This window comes from Pleurodeles waltl, chromosome 5 (genome assembly GCF_031143425.1).
Source record: "Pleurodeles waltl isolate 20211129_DDA chromosome 5, aPleWal1.hap1.20221129, whole genome shotgun sequence".
NCBI classification, from domain to species: domain Eukaryota; kingdom Metazoa; phylum Chordata; class Amphibia; order Caudata; family Salamandridae; genus Pleurodeles; species Pleurodeles waltl.
In genome coordinates this window covers 16,945,896-16,967,835 of record NC_090444.1, presented here as the reverse complement: position 1 = coordinate 16,967,835, position 21,940 = coordinate 16,945,896, and the positions used below count along the sequence as shown (strand labels likewise).

Here is a 21,940-nt window from a genome sequence, read left to right as displayed (position 1 = left end):
TAAGTCCTCAGTTTTGGAAACTGGCCATCTGGGCACGTTTAGCTCCTCTGCCAAGGGTCCAGTAGTGGATGGTGACCTCATGGAGGTTCAGGACTCAGTCAGGCTGGGTCCAGTTGCAGGTTCGAGATGGTGGGGGCCTGATATGTCCCTGTAGCTCTGAACAGAAGGCCAGCAAACTAGCCCACGGAGTCACTTCTGGAAATTCTGGGTGCAGGTGATGATGCAGGGCTCAATAGCAAGGCTGTCCTCTGAGGGTAGAAGGCAGACTCCAGGCAGCAAAGCAATCCTTCCAGGTACAGCATCAGTCTGGCAGAGTGCACAGCAGGTCACAGTCCTCTGAGAGTCCTTCATCAGGTCCAGTAGTGAACTGAAGAGTAGGACTGATATCCCTATTTTTGTACCCTGTTGCCCTGCTCCTGCAAGGTGTGAGAAGTTTCTGGAAAGGTTCTTTGGAGTTCTCAGAATTTCCTGCCTCCCCTGCCCTGGCTCTAGTCTGGCAAGAGAGGGTAGTTAAGCCTATTGTGAGGAGACAGGGCACAACTATTGAGGTGTAGGTGGGCTCTGCTCAGATCTGCCCCCCCCCCCCCCCAACCAAACCAGTTAATGGCCCATCAAGCCACACCTAATTCCACTATTGTATGACTCTCTGGGAGGAATTCACAAAGTCTGACTGTCGGTTACACCCACTCATGGGACCGAGGAGCAGCTGCAGGCACTAAGGGCTTTGAGCAAGAAAATGGCAGCTTTCCAAAAGTGTCATTTTCAAAGTTGTAATGAAAAATCCGACTTTACCATTAGAGAGGGTTTATCACTACAATCCCATAACTACTAAACATGCCTCAAGCTGAATTACAGCTTATTAAATGTAATAAGGAATCCCCCGTGTTATCGTATGGGAGTGGTAGGCCTCACAGTAGTGAAAAATGAATGTTCTGAGTTTTTTACTACCAAGATATGTAAAACTTAGAAGTACATGTCTTACCTTTTAATTATACCGCACCCTGCCCTTAGGGGTGACATATATATAATATAAAAGGGAAATGTAAAGCTTGGCAAGGGAATTTAAATGCCAAGTCAACATGGCAGTGTGACACTGCATTCGGGCTACAATGGCAGGCCTGGGAAATGTTTTATGTAGGTTCTATTTAAGTTGGTGGCACAATAAGTGCTGCATGCCCACTGGTAGCATTTAATTTACAGGCCTTGGGTATTTGCTATACCACTCTACAAGGGATTTGTAAATTAAATATCCCAATTGGGTTCAAAACAGTTAAATCATGTTTTAGGGAGAGTGCACAAGAACTTTAGCACCGGTTACCAGTGGTAAAGTTCACAGAGTCTTAAAGACAACAATCCAGCAATTATAGGAGGAGGAGGGCAAAACGTTTGAGGGTGACCCTGTAGAGAGGGCCATTTCCAACAATTCTGGTAATAAAATGTATCTATAAATCCTTATAGTCTAATGTAGTAGTATATACTCACCATAAAAGAGCCCCTCTGGAGAAATTTTCCCAATTGAAAAAGAAAGGCTTACAACAAGAGAGTGAACTATTGATGGTTGCTAGGTACTATTTTAATAGCGTACAAAACTATTAGAACTTTCCACTGTAAGTCTCAAATGCTCAAATAGAGCGCAAAACAGACTCCAGGAATATACAGGAACTTTACAGCCCCTTGATCCTGTCAATGCAGAGTAGCGTTATTAGCTTTTGTTCTGTGTATGTGGTGGTTGCTAGTACACAGACACACAAAAAGTCCTGTGACTGTGTTGAAAAAAATCAAAGTATTTGTCCTTCAGCTGTGCAAAAATGGATGTCTTCATTTTGGCACAAAGTCTGGGGAACCACAGCAAATGTCAGTATTCTTCCTTCAAACATTCCTGTAACACTATAGTGTTATAGCTTGGTGCTGACGATTCTGACAGTTATTGAAACCTCGCTAATAAAGTTATAGGTGTGCACTGCAGCTGAGAGCTTATAACGAAGAAGATAAACTTTTACAACCAGTTTGGATTTTGGCAAATTGACTACAAATGTAGTAATACATTCCACCTAGTGAGGGTAGAATTTTGTTAATATGAGTACTTTGCATTTGCATAATTACATGAAAGTGCAGCATTTAATTTATTTAATTATATAATGTGAAAATCTGACATTTCGCACTGTTTCAGAGTAAATGCATTCTCTCTTCAGTTTTTATGCGAGGATGCATTTAAACAAAACACCAGCGGTTACTCCTGTGCTTTTCTCATAAATGTTACTGCTAATAACTTCAGTTTGTGCCATTTAATCGAAAATCTTTACCACAAATGGCACAAAATTACACAAGATGGTGTAGTGGTGTAATTCTGCATTACAAGCATGAGGCGAAGTGCCCGAAATTATGCAAATGACACCAGTGGAATTTAAATTTCACCCACACCTATTCAAATCAGTTTTTTAATTTTCACAGTGTATGTCACTTGCAGCAGAGCCAGTGCAATAATGTGATTGTGTAGGTCGTAACACGTAATTATGGATTTCCATCTTGAAATGTGGGACCAGAGGAAGCAGCTGCGGCTCACAGACACATTGCAGCTAGTGGTGATTGTCTGAGGCAATAGGAGCCCTTTGCCATCTTGTGACACTGAAGAAGGTATGCCATGCTCCAGAGGGATCTTGGAGGATATGTTCAAGGGAGGGGTTTGTGAATCCTTGAGGCAGATTCTAGTGAGTGTACTCAAATAGCCTTTAACAGCATTCAGTGGTAGAGACTACTTATGTAGCAGGCAGCACAAGGGCCGACTTGATGGGCCACGTATTTACTATCTGCAGTCAAATTGCTTGTATCTGTTTTTATTTTATTGAAATTATATACTTTAAGCATTCACTTTCTTAACTAAATAATATTACTAGACTACTGTGTTTTAGATTTACACCTATGATGACTTCTAAAACCCCACCAAAAGGGAATCAACCTACATCAGTATAAACATAAACACAGATAAACACCCGAACAAGCACAAACTGAAATTCCATGCAGAGGAAGGAAAGTGAAAAAGAATGAGTTAATTTAATTTCTTCCTGAAGGGGTCAACAGTATGTAACCTTGTTAAAGAAGATAGCAGCAAAACAGATTGGTCTAAGATTATTCTGCTGGAGTTTGGTTGAGTAGGATGTCACTAAAATAGTGTTTCTTCTTCCTTGTTCCCTCCAGTTGTGTGTGCTTATATTAAAGATGCAGGGCTTAGAAGCATATTCTAGGTCTGATTTAATTGTTTCATACCCTAGCAATATTAAAATCTATTTGATCTTTTGGAAATGTTTAATTCATTCGCAGACTGGTGCAGTGGCTGGCTCATAAGAAATTAGCCCACTTTGTACTCTTGCCAATTAAACACAGATGTGAAATCGGTAACATTCTTTGATACATCAACCCCCTTTTCTACCAAGTCTGTTGTGATAGCAGGTAAGCTACCAAACACCCCACATTTTAAGCATTCAATGCAAAGAGTAGTGACAGACACTTGTGAGAAGAGTATTTCTCACCATGCATTTCTAAGTCCATACTTAGAATGTTAACAGCAGAATTTCAAGTTCCAGAATACAATATGATGTCTGTTAAAAGAACACAACAGACTTAGTGATACATTTATCATGGGGGCACTTGGCAACTATGAATGTTCACAGAGCAAAAGTACCACCTTAATGTGATCAGACAAATAGCGAAGAAAAGCGGTGGCGAGCATACTTAAAGCATCATGTTCCAGATGCCATAAAGTGCAGGGCTACAGATTATGCTCTGTACTACAATTTAGAATTGTAAAGGGTTCACAATGTACTATGCTATTGGCATGTCACAATATTTACTAAAGAGTAAGTAAATCACCCCCAAATCTGTCCAGGATGTTTATAAAACATTTGAATGTAGCACTCTAATTTTTTTTATCTATTGATGGTTGCTAGATACTACTGTAATAGCATTCATAACTATTAGACTTTCCACTCTAAGCCTGAAATGCTCAAACAGAGAGAAAACACACTCCAGGAGTATATAGAAACACTACAGCCCCTTGCTCCTGTTAATTCTGAGTAGCTTTACAAGCTTCCGCTCTGTGTATATGGTAGTTACTGGTACATAGACACACACAAAAAGTCCTGTGACAGTGTCAAAAAATCAAGGTATTTGTCCTTCAGCTGTGCAAAAATGGATCTCATCATTGTGGCACAAACAGAGTCTGTGAAACCACAACAGAATTTCAGTATTCTTCTTCAAACATTCCTGTAACACTACAGCGTTAAAGCTCTACTGTATATGAGACAGTGTCATGTCAGGCTGAGTGTAATTAGACTTCATACAAGATAATGAGATGTGAGTGGCAGTGTAGTACATAGACTTTCTAAGCTTAATACTGTCTAACTTAAGGCCACTGGAGATAATACTATGTACCCTGCACTACTTCTCCTTTAAATGAAATATGTGCTTTCAAACAATCACTGCAATAAATCAAAACATTTGGTAAACACTGGAAAATCAGTTTTATCTCTTTTGGGGGATAGATAGCTCAATAAACAATGATTAGCACTGATTTCGGGTTTGTAACACACTGAGAAAACACCACTGAAGTCTACAAAATGTAAACACTGAAAACAGGACAGTCTAATTGTAACATTTAATAAGAAAAGGTCATGATAATCTCCATTATCTTGTTTTAGACATGATTTGTGCCTAAGGAACCGCTACGAAGGAGTCACACTATAGGGAAGGTGGTCTTAATTGCAGCTCCAAGTGCTTTCACTGTAAACTGTACAGTAACATTTAAGGTATCGGTGAATTCACTCAGTTATATGTCCTTTTTTCCTGTTTCTCTGCCACAATGTGGTCCATAAGGTATTTACTAAAAGAAGACTTTCTATTAGTTTATTGCTACAACCCCCTATAACTGCTCTCTTTATTCCTCTGGTTCTCTATGGTTACCTGTATGTTGCATTTGGAGCAGAAGAAATCGCCATCAAAAAATAAATACGTACAGAGGGATGTAGCAGGGGGTGCTTATTGAACACAAGGCCACTTCTTTACCTTTTACTGTTTCAAATGACATAACAGGAAGTAGGAGGAGTTATTGTACTTGAAATTTAGCCCTTTTATGATATTATAACAGATTCCCTCAACCAGGAACATTTTCTTCTAATCTTTATTATTTGTGCAACTATCATTATTATTGTCAAGTAGTAAGTGTTGTAAGCTTAATGGTTGTAAATCTACTAATGGCTGTATCCAGATGAAGAGATAGGGTCAGTTGCAACTCATTGTTATAGTTTACAATTTTGGTTGTTTTGCTGTGATCTCTATTTGTTGGTACATTCCTTCAACTTCAGTTTATTACCCCCTGCCTTTATCCTTGTTCATCTCTCCCATAGAATGTTGCGAGAGGAGTGTTCCTTTTAGTCAGTTTTGGCAGATAGATGACCGCACTGATTGACATTCACTCTTTCTCATGATCCCTGGATATTTGGTGGTGTTTGTTTTATCAGTGACTTTTCATTACCTTGTAATACTGTTTTTACTCCTCACATCCTTACTGCTGTTCCACTCTTTATAATATATTCCATGTTTTGTTCACATTAGTTTGAAGCATGTAGAATTTACTTTTAACTAATTCAACATTTGCTTTGTCAATCCAGCAGGTGTAACAAAAACAGCAAGAATGGACAATGGATCAGCCTTTAAAATGTTTCAAATAAGTCATGTGTAACAATACCTTTTAAAACTTTGTTGGTAAATGCAAATTCCTATTCTGGCAGAAGACTTTTTCAGTCACCAAAGAATCCAAACTGTTCAAACAAGCTCACAGATTGCGGTTTGTCAGAAGAGCTTCCAGTACATGTGATGGCAATTGACTGCAAGTAATTTATGCCGGAGCAGTGATGAGTGCCTGATGAATATGAAAACATTTACCTTCTACGGCGCTCTAAAGTTTTAGTAATATACATGGGGGGCCACCAGCACACTAATGAACTATCGCATTTCCTGAAAAAGGCGATATAAATGTTCTAAAACATGACATTTTCAAAACCTATCTTTTGGTCCATCAGAAAGCTGACATTAGTGAAAGAAGATCTAAATATAATGAATTAGGTAAGGATGTGATGATAAAAGGCATATCAGTTATAACACAACATCTACATAATGGAGAGATGTTTTTCATCTTCTGAATGTGACAAACGTTTAAGTACAAAAGGACTTCTAAATAGACATCTGGCGGGCCACAGATGATTAAAACCATGTAAATGTTCTGAATGTGCCAACGAGTTCTTGATAAAGAAATAGTTTAGGCGACATTAGAGACTGTGCACTATGGAGAAATCATATGAATGCACTGAATGTGACAAAGTGTTTACTACAAAACAAATCCTAATGAATCATCAGAAACTCCACACAGGGGAGAAACCATATGGATGTACTGAATGCAACAAGGCTTTCATTAAAAAGCAACAACTACTGCACCACCAGAAAGTCCACATCGGTGAAAAACCATATGGATGTACGGAATGCAACAAGTCATTCTTTACTAAGAAAAACCTAAAACTCCATCAGAAAGTCCACACTGGGGAGAGACCATATCAGTGCACTGAATGTGACAAGGCATTCAGTAAAATAGAAAACCTAAAGCGCCATCAAAAAATCCACACTGGGGAGAAACCATATAAATGTACTGAATGTGACAAGGCGTTCATCACAAAAATGCATGTAGCAGATCATCAAAGAATCCACACTGGGGAGAAACCATATCAGTGCACTGAATGTGACAAGGCGTTCATTGCCAAGCAACACTTAATCAATCATCAGAAATTCCACACGGGAGAGAAACCCTATGAATGTTCTGAATGTGACAAGGCATTCATTACAATGGGAAAACTAACGCGACATCAGAAAATCCACATAGGAGAGAAACCTTATGAGTGTTTTGAATGTGATAAGACGTTCATTTCAAATGACGAGTTAATACAACATCACAAAACCCACACTGGGGAGAAAATATTTGTATGCACTGAATGTAACAAGGCATTCATTACAAAGGCAGCGCTAAGGCGGCATCAGACAGTCCACACAGGAGAAAAACCTTATGCATGTACTGAGTGCAGCAAAGCATTTGCTAGAATTGATTATCTAACAATACATCAGGTGCTGCACACTGGTCTAAGAACACATAAATGTACTGAATGTGATAAGGCATTCAAAATGAAACAAGGGCTGTTGCACCATCAGAAAGTTCACACAGGAGAAAAACCATTCAAATGCACAGAGTGTAACAAAGCGTACACAACAAAAACAAACCTAAAGCAACATCAGAGTGTCCACACCGGGGAGAAACCATATAAATGTACTGAATGCAACAAGACATTCTCTAGAATTGACTGTTTAAAGATGCATCATGCAGTGCACACAGGTCTAAAGCTGCATAAATGTACAGAATGTCACAAGGCATTTAAGACAAAGTGGGAGCTCAGACAACATCAAAATGTTCACACAGGGATAAAACCATATGAATGTATTAAATGTCACAAGGTATTCAGTACAACCTCATGCCTAACACAACATAAGAAAGTGCACACAAAGAAAACCACATGGTTGTATGAATGTGACAAAAAAATCAGTGCAAACAGTAATCAAATGCAACATCAGAGGGGCCACTCTTGGATGTTATGAATCTTACCAGACATTCATTACAAAGGGACATTTAAGGCATCATCTGAAATTCTGGCTTGAAAATGAGGTACAACCCATCATTAGATGTTTTTTAAAACTAAAACGTATAGACATTGTATTCAGGGGACAGAAGAGAAGAAACATGATGTGAACTGCTCAAACTCTGAAGTCCATGTTCAGTATTTTCACACAGTAGTTATGTTAGAATATCTTTACCAAATCTTAGCAAGGTGAAACACACTTAAACAGTATGACTAAAAGAATAATAAAACAGCATACTGACTGCTCTTGCCCACGATCAAAACGCACCCACCTCTACCTATGCACTAGGATTGGCGAAGGTGCTAGAATTAGTGCAACTACTTCTAGAGACAATAACGCAACAGTTATAAGTAATTAAGTAAATCATGTATTGCTCTGCAACTAAATGCCTACTGATGACAATTACACACTAATAGATACAAATAGTTAATATAAAATGTACACCAACAATTATCAATGCATCTCTTCATAGTGGCACTGCTGAGGTTCTGAAACTAGGTAAAAACGTGCAGCTTTAGGACAACGATAAGAGCTGAATATGGTCTCTTTGACTTGGAAAAATAAAAATATGGTGTTTATCTGGTAATAGGTCATAGTCACTGAAATACAACCATAGTGTTTGTGTGTATATGTATTATACTTTTTCCACTGGAGAAAAAAAAACAAATTAGTGTTATAGTTAGGCGAATAGGTCAGTGACAACATTAACGTTTTGAACTAACAACAGAAATTCACTGGTTATAGTTACATCATATAGATAGATAGTTATTCACTGAAAAAACCCAAACTTTAAGGGGATGTTATAGTTGAGCATAACTATCATTTAAAACTAACAAAACCACTCAAATTCACTAGTTATTATCTCAAGTAACTATAACTTGTACCCTAAAGTAACTATAACTCACCATGGACAGTATTAACAAGGACGGCATTTCAGATGTGATTAGGGCTTTATAAATGTAGTCATTGATACTGTCATGAGTGATTTAATATGAAAGGGTAAAAGCAGTGCATGGCAAGGGCGCAAGTTATAGTCATCTTGGGATAGGGTTACATGAGATAACTAGAACTGGTGGATTTCAGTGGTTTTGTTAGTTTCAAATGACAGTTTCACCTAACTATAACATCCCTTTGTTTTTTTTCACTGAATTTCTAAGTTTTTTTTAAATGTAATAATAGATATTCTTATCTATAATGATGTTACTTAAACCATTGTTTTTTTCATTGAATTTCTGTGGGGTTTTTAACGTAAATTAAGATGCTCCTCGTAGTGCACGGTGGGGAGGAGCTAGACTTAGGGTCTGGCCTGGCATTGTCCCTCCTTTCTCTACCAGCCCTGTGTGCCCATGCCCTTACCCAACTCCTCCCTAACCTCTGTTGTCCAAGTCCATGCACCTGCCCCCTCCCTCCTGCCCTGCATGATCCGATGTGCTGACACTGCCCTCCAGTTAGCTTGATGTCCCTGCCCACTCGTCCCGGCAATGTTCCATTTCCTGAATCTATGCCCCTGTCATTGCCCTTCTGCTTAGCTTCCATGATTAGCTTAGTGCCGCTCCTATCCTTCACCCTGCCCTCTGATGTCTGCGTGCATGCCCTTGTTCCCTCCCTTTTGCCCACCATGTCCCATAGACCTGACACTGCCCCTCCTGTCTACTTTAAGTGCTCTGCTGAGCTGTCGCTGCCCCTCCTGCCTGCCCAGCATGGTCAGATGTCTGCCACCTGTCCACCCTACCTTCCATTGTCTGAGTTCCATGCCCCTATCCGAGCCCTCCTTTACTCCATGATTAATTTTGCTGACACTCCCTTCTGCTCTCCATGCTCTGTTGTGCTGCAATGGTTCCTCCTGTCCACCCTGTGTGGTCTTGTGTGAAGCCCCTGCCCTCTCTTGTCTGTGCCCAGCCCCTGCCTCTCCCTTCTGCCGTCCATGGTCCTTTGTGCATGGCCCTGCCCCGTTACTTTTGCCCACCATAGCCATTGTGCTGACACTAACCCTCCCTCTTGTTCTCCCACTGTCCCTAACACCTGTCCTGGGTGGTCAGCTTGTGCCCTCTGACCTCCTCCCTACCTTTCCTCTGTTGTCTGTGTATATGCCAATATAGTCTCCCTGTTGCCCTCCATGGTGTATTGTGCTTCCAGTGCCCATCCCAGCTGCCCTGCATGGTCAGCTTGCTGCTTCTGCCCCCTTGCCCCCTGTTTTTCCATGTGTGGGCCCCTATCCTCTCCCTCCTGTCTTCCCTGGTCCATGGTGGTGCAACTGCCCCTCCTTTTTGTCCGGCATCTTCAGCTTACCTCCCTTGCCTCTTTCTCTTTCTCTTCAGCTCTCTGTTGTCCAGGTGCATGGTCCTGTCCCCTCGCTATTGCTTAGTATGGTCCGTTGTGCTGCACTGCCCTCCCACTTGACCTGTGTTGTGTATTGTGCTGCTGCAACTCCAGTCAGGTCAGTTTGATGCCCCTGCCACCCTCCCTCTTGCCCTTTATTTCCAGAGTCCGTGAACTTAGCAAGAGGGAAACTTTGAAAACAAAATCTGGGGAGTTGATTTTCCCCCATTGACTTACATTGAAAAAGAGGGGATTTTAGGCGGGAGATGACTAAAATAAAGCCATTTCCGGCTTAAAAACATTGGGAGTCTCCTGCCGGAAATGGATCAATTGGTGTGTTGTACTGTGACTGCCTCTCCCTTTTGCTCTGTGGTCTGTTGTATTGCCACAGCCTCTCTTGCCAGTCCAGCATGGTTGGCTTGTTGCCCCTCTCCTCCCCCTTTCCCCTGCCCTATATGGTCGGTGTGCTGCCACTGCCGACTCGCTTGTGCAGTGTGGTCACCTTGTTGCCTCTGCACCCTCCTCCCTCTCCTTAATTGTATGATTCCGTGCCCCTTACCTTCACCTCCCCACAGAGTTCTAATGAACAACTAGATTGCTAACATTCTACATCTATTACAAAAGTGTGGCATGTTTGAAGTTATATTGATGTGATCAAATCAGTAATGTCTAAAGCATTTCAGTTAGAAATTATAAAAATAAGGGGGTCTTTCCCAAAGAAATTGTTAGTGCTCTAAAAAACTAAAATGAGGACACATTTTCTGAGCTCTCAAATAGTGGCAAATCACTTTTAAAATATACTGCTATATTAATGTTGTTTATTCAGTTGATCACTTGGTAATTTGTTGCACTTATGGGAGAGTATATGGCATTAACGGCAAGAACTGGCGACTTTGCAACTGGGGAACCAGGTTCGAGTTTTGGCATTGGCTTAACATCCTGTGATTCTGGGCAAATCACTTAGTCTCCCCATGCCTGACACCAAAATGAGTATGTCTTTGTGTAATGTAACTGAACACTCCAATACCTTCAGGTCACGAGCTTCAAAAATCTGCAAAACAAATTAATTAAGTGTTTTGCACAAGCCCATCATTGGGATATACTTTGCTATAGTTGGGTGATATGTGTGCTACATCTGGGCTCTTTTTGTGTCTGGTGGGCCATCTTAGGGGACTTTTTTTGTTATGATGCTCCCTAATTTCCTCAGTTATTGAAGTATCCTCCGTACAAAATGCTTTACATTTTCCACTTCTCTTTCATGAAGATGGCATTCAGATGTACCACACTTTTGGCATGAATTCAGAATGTTAGCACTCTAGTTACTCATTAGAACACTGTGGCAAAGCTGCTGATCACCAGGGAGTTAACTGACAGTCTGTTGCTGGTGTTGAAAGTGCATGTTTCAGTTTGCATGTCAGAATGTTTTAATGAAATAGAAGAGGAAGCTATTTGAAAACGTATTTAAAATGTATCCTAATTTTGCTTTCTGCAGCACCAACCATAATTGCGATCACATAATTAGCCCCCTCATTTAGTTTCTTTCTAAATGAAATGTTTATTTTTACCAGATTGAGCCTATCAAGATGGCTCTGGGTGTGCCACACTTTTGCCATGAGTAAGACTTTTAGCACTCTAAATGCTCTTTAGGATACTCTGTAAGGCTGCAGTGAAATATAGGGTATCAGCTGACAGTATTTTAATGGCTGCCAAAACATATTTTCCAGGTTATCACCAACCGCTCAGGATTGACTAGTCCCCTTTACATTTTCTACCGAATGGATTTACACCAAATCACAAAAAGCACAGTCTGTGTAACAAGATCTAGCTTCGTGCCAAATTTGAAGTAATTCCGTTCTGCAGTTTTTGCTGTAGTACTGTCTGACGAAGTCTATGGAAAATGCATGTCTCAACAATTGCATCTGCTTTCACAAATGTTCCATGAAGCTCCACTCATCTGGACTCGTACTCACACATATCCGACATATACAGAAAACCAGATCCAGCGGTCAACATTCTCTTACTTTGCTCCTATTTTTTTATGTGCAGAGACTCCGAACTCGTAAAGATACTACTCGTAAATCCCTTTGTGGATAGCAAACAGTTGTATACTTTAACAAAAGTGTTAGTTTAGGTTTGTAAATCGGGTTTGAGGCTGTAATACCTCCCAGGAGCTGGTTGATGTGCTCCATTGTTCTGAAATCAGTTCATCAAGCAGGGCTTGTTTACTCGTTATGTTTCGTGTCTCAAGATGATGGCTTGGATGCCACCAGATGTGATGGAGCCACAGTCTCAAAAGAGGTTAACCCCATTGATGAACCACACCTGTACAGTTCATCTGTACTTCGGAAGTTGGAAGATGGGTGTATGGAAAATGCAGTGATTCTGTACCCATGATGTATCTAATAAGAATCTAGACGTGTGTACCTGGTGGAGAATTGTAAGGCTTGTGAAGAAACTTGTGTAAAGCAGTTTCCACCAGCCTAAAGCACCAAGGAAAGACAGTGTTCAGAGTGATTACTTCACTAGACTGTCCAGTCTATTGTTAAGCTACAGTGCCTGCAAGACCTCAAGTCCCAAACAAATCATAAGAATTAAAAAGAAAACTTCAATTACTAACCACTCGCAGCCCACATTTATCTGGCCACTAGTGAATGACATGACTAAATCCACTCCATCCAACCAATGACATCCCACTGCACTACCTCAACCATATCCCACTGAATAACCTTCCTGATGATATCCACTCAAAGACTTGCTCTATTTCACTAACGAAACACTCATTAGACATACTACTGACCCAGATGAAACACCCATTTCTCAGACTATGAGTCCTGACAACAGACAGCTGAAAACTGACCCCCAACTCCTTTAAAACCATCTACCCTCACAGCCTTTCCAAACTGCACCCACAAACTTCAAACACAGACTACTAAAATAGCTTTCTGAGATGCTTACTTCTGTCCTCTACTGCAACAGGTATAAGAGCTAGCAAAAAAAAGAACCCATCTTCGAGTCCAACTACACTGCCAAATGGGAGAAACTCCTGCTCACCAATCTGTTTGTAACCAAAACAACCAATATCCTCTATGGCGCTAAACTACATTTTACAGAATTGACATACTTGTGTCTGCATGAACATTGGCTGGTCTGTCTCTGGCCTATATAATGCATGTCATTGTCTTTCTAGGAATCAGTGGAGGTCTCAAATCATCCAGACAATGGCGTAGATAAAAACACCTGATGCAAGATCAGTCTGATACAAGTGCTTTGTTATCTGTATTTCAAGGTCATCTACAGTACAGAAGGCCCATCAAGTGACCACTTGGAAGTAGGGGAACTTTCCCCAAGTCACAGGCACAGCACCAGATTCAATATTGGCTGAAAAAGCCTCCAGCAAGTCGCACTGAGGCTCTGCAAAGGATTCCATTCCGCCTTCACTAACTGGTGCCAGGATTGGTTCTTTGCATAGACACAATTTCCTTGTCCTTGAAATATCTAGTAAGCTATTACTAATAGACAACAATTTGTGTATGTACACCACCTCCAAAACTGAAGCTCACTATCTATTAATCTGTTAGAACTAGCATAGCACTTAGAGATAGAACAGTGACAGTGTTTTGGGCTATAAATTGTGATGTTATGATTTTTCCCTATTTTCATTGCTGTTGAAAAACATAGCTTCTTTTAATTCTTCTATTCTGTGATGTTACCAATATTGTGTGCACTGGATCCCGGAGTTTTGAAATAACTTTGTTAAAATAAATATGTTGAAATGTATATTCCATATCTAGTCATTTTTAGTGTGTAAATAATCCGTTAACAATTGTTTGGATTACCATCTATTCCTGTTAGTAACCCAAAAGCTTAGACTCCACTTCACCTATGCATTGGATGGGGTTCAGCGGGCTACAGTGACCTGTTTTTCACATCCAGGTGTTGGTGCATTGAACTACGTTCACTCATGTCACCAGTGGGTGTGAAAACAAACGTTGTAGAGCTAAGCCAGAGTCTTAGTTTGTGCAACACCACACACAATAATACACCACATACAACTACCTCTCGCCATATCCTCCATCACCTTAGTTTGCATCCCTGCAGTCTTCAACTCTAGGCACTCCAACTCAGTATTTTCAGACACTCTGACACTATATCATAGGCCTAACTACAATGATACCCACAGCAACATACAATCCTTCCCCATGGGCCAGACCTTGCTATTTCCACACCAACCAAACATGTCTTTAAGTACCAACTACTGACCTCATCTATAACACACACCCATAGACCAGACACAGCTCTTCACTATCCAACATACCACAATACAAAGCCAAACACTTCATTCATGGACAGCGACTCGACCTCTAGCTTGCAGCCACTAACAACCTCCTCCAATCCATCAGCTTACCCGCGGCCGCCAACCACTGCTACCCACCACCTCCTATCCTGACTACAAAGACATATATACATTCAGACACCACTATCTTCCCCCTGACGCCCACAGCAACTGACAATCAACCCACTTTCCCTGAGCCATCCTTCTGTGGAACTAACTGGCACGTTCTTTGTTTCCACACACCTCCCATGAAGCTCCATTCTAGGACACCCTCACTGCATTAATGATGCCGCCACAAACATCACACTCTCCCTTCCCTCTCTGCAATGACACCACTTACCTCCTACCAATGCATAACACTGGGATACACCTGAAAACCACTCCTCCCTCATCAGCCTGTCCTCTCTTACCCCACATAGATCCATATCTCACACAACTCTTACAACTTGCCCAAGCATTCCGCTCACCAGTTCTCAACTCCTCTTGTTTCACACATCCTCAACACAGAACTCAAAATAGATCAGTCCCTGATCAATAAACCAGCCAAATGCTCCACTCTATTATCCACCGAAAGCTACATAAGCACCAAACAAGAAGATACTAAACTCAAAACCCCAAACACCTGGGTCAACTACACCAGCCAATAGATCATGTCATAGCTACGCGAAAGGACCACCCATCCACATGGTCTTACTACAGTCTATCCCAAAAGGAAATAGATTCTCTTCTCTCCTCATATAACATGCACAAAGTAAACCACATAACACTAAGACAATAAAAACCATCAGATGCAACAGGAACAGGTACAACAGACCTAGCGAGTCACCCACAGTCTGTCACAACATTATATCCCCTGTTACTCTTGAATGCTCATGTCGGGCCTCCCATTCTTGGTTACCACGTACGCTCCACAGCTGCGGATCAGTAGCAAAGCACAACACCAAAATGACCATGCTGCACGAAATAAACATTCCCTTCCTCTTAAAAACATGGCTAAATAACCTCACCATCCCCACCAAATTTTTTCATCAAATGTCTAGAACAGGGAAGCAGAAATGCCAGTTGAGTAGCAGTCACTTATAGAAGCTCATTACTAATCACCAAACTTCAGCCAGAAAAATATTCCAAATTTGAATAATTAGGAGTCAGACTTGTCTCCGGAGGTTAAAACCCAACAAACCTTCATATCATCTACCACCCCTTTCAGGTAAAGATCACTTCTCAGATCAACCTATTGGTTTCATCACACATAAATCCCTCCTGTCTATCAACAAAATATTCCTAGGGGATTTGAATCTACACTGGAATGACCACATCTCCCTGACGTCTCAACTAAGACTCTACCTAGAGTCCAATAGCCTTTTATAGCACTACAAATACCGAACACATGTGAAAGGGGCACCCCGTAGCCTCATCATAGCAGAGGAAACATCCATAGATATAGACTTGTAATAGACCCGTAATCTGGCTAGACCACCACATCATCTATTCCACTTCACCCTGGAATATTCAACACCCATGGGGGTCCGACAAACAATAGGTCAGAAACCTAAACCAATTTGACACAGACAAGCTAACCGCCATAATCACCTCTAGACTATTTCCATAGTGGAAGAACTACCTGCGCAGTACAGTGGAAACTATGACAGACATACTAAACCAAGTAGCACCCCCTTTAAACTGACGATACAGAGAAACATATACTCCTCCTTTTGCTTCAACAAAGAACTCAACAAAGAAAAGGCACAACTTTCAAGTAACTGAAAGAGGTTGTATGATTCAACCACGTATGCATAAACAAAGTGGCCTGAAGCACACCGTATCTTTAACACGCATGCCTCTACAATGAATTTAGTTGTAAAAAGCATGAGTGCCAAAGGAATGTGCGTGGTAAATTTCACACCGCAACCCCCCCAGCCCTGTGCCCTAACAGCCGATACCCAGCCCTCAATCCACCCAGCCCTAAAACTGTCCCCCTCCCACCCTGGGGCCTAAAACCCAGCCCCACTCTTAAAACTACCAAACCTTCACCTTAAGCCCTAAAACCCTGCCCCCTGCCACATAAATGACCCCAAACTTTCCCCGCCCTGAGCCCTAAATGGTCATCTACCTTAGAGTGGCTACACCCACTAAGTCACCACTTCCTGTGGGCAGAAGTCACTTTCCTACACCTGATTGGCACCTTGGGGGTTGTGCAAGCTGGGGATGACCACTCCTCCTGTCCATTGTATGGATTCCCACTGTTGCTCCTGCCAAAAGTGGAGGTTTGCAATGGGGTCGGCCACCTGCGACCTGTAGGCTTCAGGTTGAGTTTCAAGAGCAGTAAGCTCTTTGTAGCTCGCTAGCAAGGCAATGCACATTCCTAAGGGAGGGGGTGTTAGCCCTCCCAGAGAGTAGGATCTCTCACCCCAGGGTTCCAGAATCTTGGCTGGTGGTGGCAAGCTGGTTGTGACCTGCCAACAACCATGCCAGGGTAGGTATCTTTTGTAGGGGGAACCTCAAAGTTGCTCCCTGGGTACATTTTGTAATAAACCTAATACTGGTACCAGTTTGGATTGATCATTCTGAACTGCTTGATACCAAACAACCCAGGGTTCAAAGTAGCTCTTAGAAATGTGGTATCTGTTTGGCTAGGGTATGCAGCTAAGCCAGGCAGAACTCACCACTCTAGTCTGGACAAGGGAGTTACACACCCAAGATAACCCCTGCTCAACCCCTTGTTAGCTTGGCATCAGAGGTAAGGGTTATCCCAGAGGCAATGTGTAAAGCGCTTGCACAACACATTTGACACAATAAATATGGCACAAACAAAAAGGAAACACAACAAAAAGTTATATAAAAATAAACTGTATTGTACAAAACAACATTAGACCAAACACGACATGTATCAGTAATACCCCGCTACACAAACAGTTGTTAGAATATCACACAGGTTACTAGCTCTCTGCGAAAGCAAGCAGTAGTCAGATAAACATATATGTAACTGTTATTCTGCAACACAAGCAATAGTCAGATTGTCATTAACACCAATAATGCACGTCATAGTAAACATACTATCATGAATGCCAAGACATCATCATGAATGCACATAGGATGAAACATTCCCCAACTGGTAAGACCTTGTTATAACCAACATAAATACACATAGCATGAGCATATTCCCATATTACCTGTGTCCTAGAACATCAAACTTCCACTGTACACAAAGTCGACCCTGAAAATATGTATGTCTCCCATCATGGCTAAAATTACATCTCACATGACTCGGGGTCCTACAAAGCATATAATGAGGGTAACAACATCATGAGGGAACTCCACCCTCTACCTGAAGGTGGTGGCACGTTTGTGCTTCCTTGGACGGGTCCTCCCATTAGGGGAACTACCCTACAACTAGTAGGGGAACTCTTGTGCTCCTACTATCATAACTTCGTAATGCTGCCACAAAAAGGGGACTGACCAGGTACGGGACCTCCATTGAGGGTCTCCTCTTGTTATGCCAGCTGTGCTGAGACGATAACGCCTCAAGGGCAAATCTCCCCAGGGTCAAGACCCCCTCATGGTAGGGCGACTTCATGGGGGAGGAAAGAGGTCCCACGTACCTACATTCTTGGTCAGGGGCAGTTCTCTACCCGAGGCCCCCGCACAATGTCCACAACACTCACGGACGCAGGGCAGCCTCTCAGGGTTCTCCTGGTGTGGTGAGGGGGTGGGCGGGGTGGCTCCAGCTGCCTCCATCACTCCTCACAAACCGCAAGCTGAATGAGCCTCCTGGCTTGGGGGGCGCAAAACCAAGCCTTCCCGCCTGACTGGCAGGAATCCACTACACTCCTCCCTACCTGGCCGGTGTTTCTAGTCCCCACAGGGCTCCAGGAGAGCAGGCGTATCTTTTTGTAGCGGCTCGGGCCACAGCGGGGGAAGCACCGTCTTGCGCGCCAGGGCACCACAGGAAGCTTGCTCGTCCGCACTAATTCTCCCAACTCCTCGTGACGTCTCCCAGGCTCCAGCTGTGTTTTGTGGGGACCGCCCCTTCGGTGGTGAGGCAGCAGAGCCAAATCCGCTCCCTCGCACACCTCGTGGCTTCTCCCTTGTCGGAGGGGCAGCGCTGGGGGGATTTCTTTGTATTGCAGCAGAGCACAGTGTTCACTAAGGTGAGAGGGAGTGCACCGGCTCAGAAATCACGCAGTTTCCCTTGTGCTCATCTGACGCTGGCACAATGTGAGAGCCCCGCACATGCTGGTCCTGGTCACCTTGGGGGTAACATAAAGTGCTCCGCAGGTGCAGGTATAGGAGAGCCTCTCACCACACGCTAGAGAAGGGGGAAAGTGGTGAAGCGCTTCCCATATGCTGATTTTAAGCGTGACTGTGTGCCGGACTCAGAGTCCCACAGCAATTCTGGGGCAATCGGTCCCAGGAGAACACTTGGGAGCACCAAGGGACAGAGAGACTAGCACATGAAGGCCACAATGGTAGTCTCTCCTGGCAGCCCCCCAGAACCTTGGCAGTCCAGAGTCGGGGGAACAGGCTGGTAACAGGGCAACATACAGAAAGGCAATCCAGATGAGTCCTTTAGGCCACCCAGCGGATTCCAAGCAGCAGCCCAACAAGCGAAGAACAGTCCAGATGAGTCCTTTGCACAGTCAGGCAGTCCCTCTGGCTGGGATTTAGTCCCAAGTCCAAAAAAGTGCTCTAAACATGAGGGGGACAGCCCCCAGGCATTCTACTCATTTTGCACAGCTTCCACAGAGGGTGAGAGGGGGTTCCAAATAGCACTAACCAGTTTCAGGAATGTCTCCTTTCTCCTCAAGCACTTGCTCCATACATCAGCGGGGGGAAACAAGCCCTTTGTAGGGCCATGGCACAGCCTCTACAGACGCAGATGCGCCCCACCTCTACTTATCCTAGCCCAGGAAGACCATCCAATATGCAGATGCACTCTTGTGACGCCTCCACCCTTCCTTTGTACAAGCTGTCTGAGAAGTATGCACAAAGCACAGCTATCACTGTGGCCCAGACATGGATTGGGGTCAAGCCGCAAAACACCAAAGTCATAAGCACAGAGAAATGCTTACTTTCTAAAAGTGGCATTTCCATAATGGTAATAAAAGATCCACTTACACCAATAAGCAGCATTTCTCACTACTATTCTAACCATACCAAACATGCCTACAACACCCCTCATAGATCTGACAATGCCAACTGTTAAGGCATTTCCAATGCAGTCCTATGAGAGAGGCAGCACTCAGTAGTGAGGAACCAAATAGGCTGTTTGTCACTACTAGTACAGACCCACATAACCAGGCACATGTCCTGCCTTTTACCTACACACCACCCTGCCCATCGGACTAGCTAGGGCCTACCTTTGGGGTGACAGTTCCAGGCCTGGCAAGTAAATGTAGATGCCAGGTCTCTGGCAGGACAGCGCATGCAGGCCCTGCAGTAGCAGGCCTGAGACAGGTTTGAAAGGCTACTTCTGTGGGTGGCACAAGCTGCGCTGCAGGCCCACTTGTAGCACTTACCTTACAGACCCTGAGTATAGAGAATCCACTGTACAAGGGACTTACAGGTAAATTAGATGTGCCGATCAGGTGTAAGCCAATCATACCAAGTTTAGAAGGGAGAGCACATGCACTTTAGCACTGATCAGCAGTGGTGAAGTGCTCAGAATCCTAATGTCAACAAAAAGTGGTCAGAAAAAATAGGAGGAGGAAGGCAAAAAGTTTGGGGATGACCCTGTAAAAAGGGCCATGCCCAACAGTAGCCATCACGTAGTGGTGAAACTCGTACTGACCAGTGTCCAGCACATGTATTAAAATGGCTGCCCTGTTCATTTACTATGTCCCAGGTTTGGAATGGACACATTAGTGGCATCACAACAGTGTTAGGGAAAAAGATCTGACCCACGGAACCCTGTTAGCAGGGGAACTGGGCACCAGCAACTTTGAAATTACATCAAATACCATGCAAAAAGTGGGGGCTAACCATGACAAAAGAGGCCTTTTTTCACACTCATTGTCATGGATGACATATATCAAATACTTGACAATGGAGACTCCTTATTCTACTCAGCTTGTCCTCAGCATTTAACACAATTAACCATGACACACTCATAAATAAGCACAGTTCTGCAAAAGCTTTCCTCATTCCTCACCAACCACTGTGAACTAATCAATTTAAAGGTGCCTGTTTTAACCCAAACCTTATCAAAGTTTCCACAAGGATCCATCTTAGCTCCAAACTCTATTCAGTCTATAGATGGAGCCCCTAATATCACTTCACTAGCATCCCAGCCTAGCATACCACCTCTATGTATACAACACTCACCTCTACACTTTAATAGGCTTACTTGAGGATGTGCTTCAAGTGAACAACACCTAAAGAAAGTGCAACCAATTGAAACAATCCTTGGGAAACATAGTTCTTTCTAAGCCCCACAAGACAACCACCACCAACACAAGACTGGAGTACCCCCCCCACCCCCCCCAAAAAAAACATTCTAAAGCACACCCATAAAATAAGTGAGTACACCAAATCACTAGGAATAATTCTTCACAAACACGTTGATATGACAGCATAAATAAATGCCAAAATTGTCATTCCCAACTTGAGACTCCTCACAAAAACATAACACAGTCTTTGGTCATAACCAGACTAGACTATGTAATGCTATCCTCGCAGGCAACACTAAAACACATCTGGCACCCATGAAGACTGTTCTCAAGGCAGCACCCAGATTAGTTGTGAGACTGGCCCGATCGATCACATCACCCCCACACTCAGCATGCTAAGTGGGCTTCCAATTGAAGCAAGATGCATATTGAAAACGCTGGGCATCACTCACAAAGTCATGCACCATGGGCACTTCAAAATACCTGGCCTGAAAACTCACCAGATCAGGAATTGCTACTGTTGAAGCGTTGTAGGTTCAACAAGCATTGGCAAAGCCAATAGGTTTCAACTTTGTTTATTGTTTTATATCTATCTTATTAACTGGATTATAATATTAGAAAAAGGTTATGATAATGTTTGTTTTAAATTTGCTGAACCGTTAAAAGTTGTTTATGTTGTGAAGTTTGTTGCATTAATATCCCAGGGTTCCAAAGTCATAATTTTCACTTTGTCATATGGCACCGTATTGCTCAGTCTGAAAGCAATGGCAGTGATATATGCAGGAGTAGTTTGCTTCAACTAAGGGGGGCCTCTGTTTGTTGGCTCTAAATACTTGCTTCAGAGTAGTCTATCAAGAATGCATCTGAAAAACACCTTCTGCAAATATTGCTCTTTGACCCCTCGTTGTGCTGTTCCAGAGATTCCAACCATACATTTTAGTGAGGTTTTTAAAGTTTTTAATAATTTTACAATAGTTTTAGGTGGTCACTTCAGGTCATGCAACTATGGGCAAAAGTTACCTTCAGTAAACAGCAGAATGCCTTGCGCCAACTTACAGCATTACAAGCCAAAGCAACATGTTCTTGGACACAAAGACAGGATCGTGAAAGGTGTCACACATAAGGGACTTCACGACGGGCACAAGCCAGCCGGAGTGAGCAACTTTTCACA

General features: G+C 42.7%; 1 protein-coding gene across 2 annotated transcripts in view; it reads left to right on the top strand.

The window, feature by feature from the left end:
- The window catches only part of LOC138295293 (zinc finger protein 420-like), a 54,349-nt gene extending 40,536 nt beyond the window's left edge, over window positions 1-13,813 (top strand). For both annotated transcript variants that reach the window (XM_069233498.1, XM_069233497.1), the window contains one exon: window positions 5,664-13,813. In XM_069233498.1, the coding sequence (XP_069089599.1) occupies window positions 6,337-7,689 (1,353 nt within the window). In that variant the 5' untranslated portion in view covers window positions 5,664-6,336 and the 3' untranslated portion in view covers window positions 7,690-13,813. The remainder of the gene's footprint in view (window positions 1-5,663) is intronic.
- The last annotated feature ends 8,127 nt before the right edge of the window (window positions 13,814-21,940 follow it).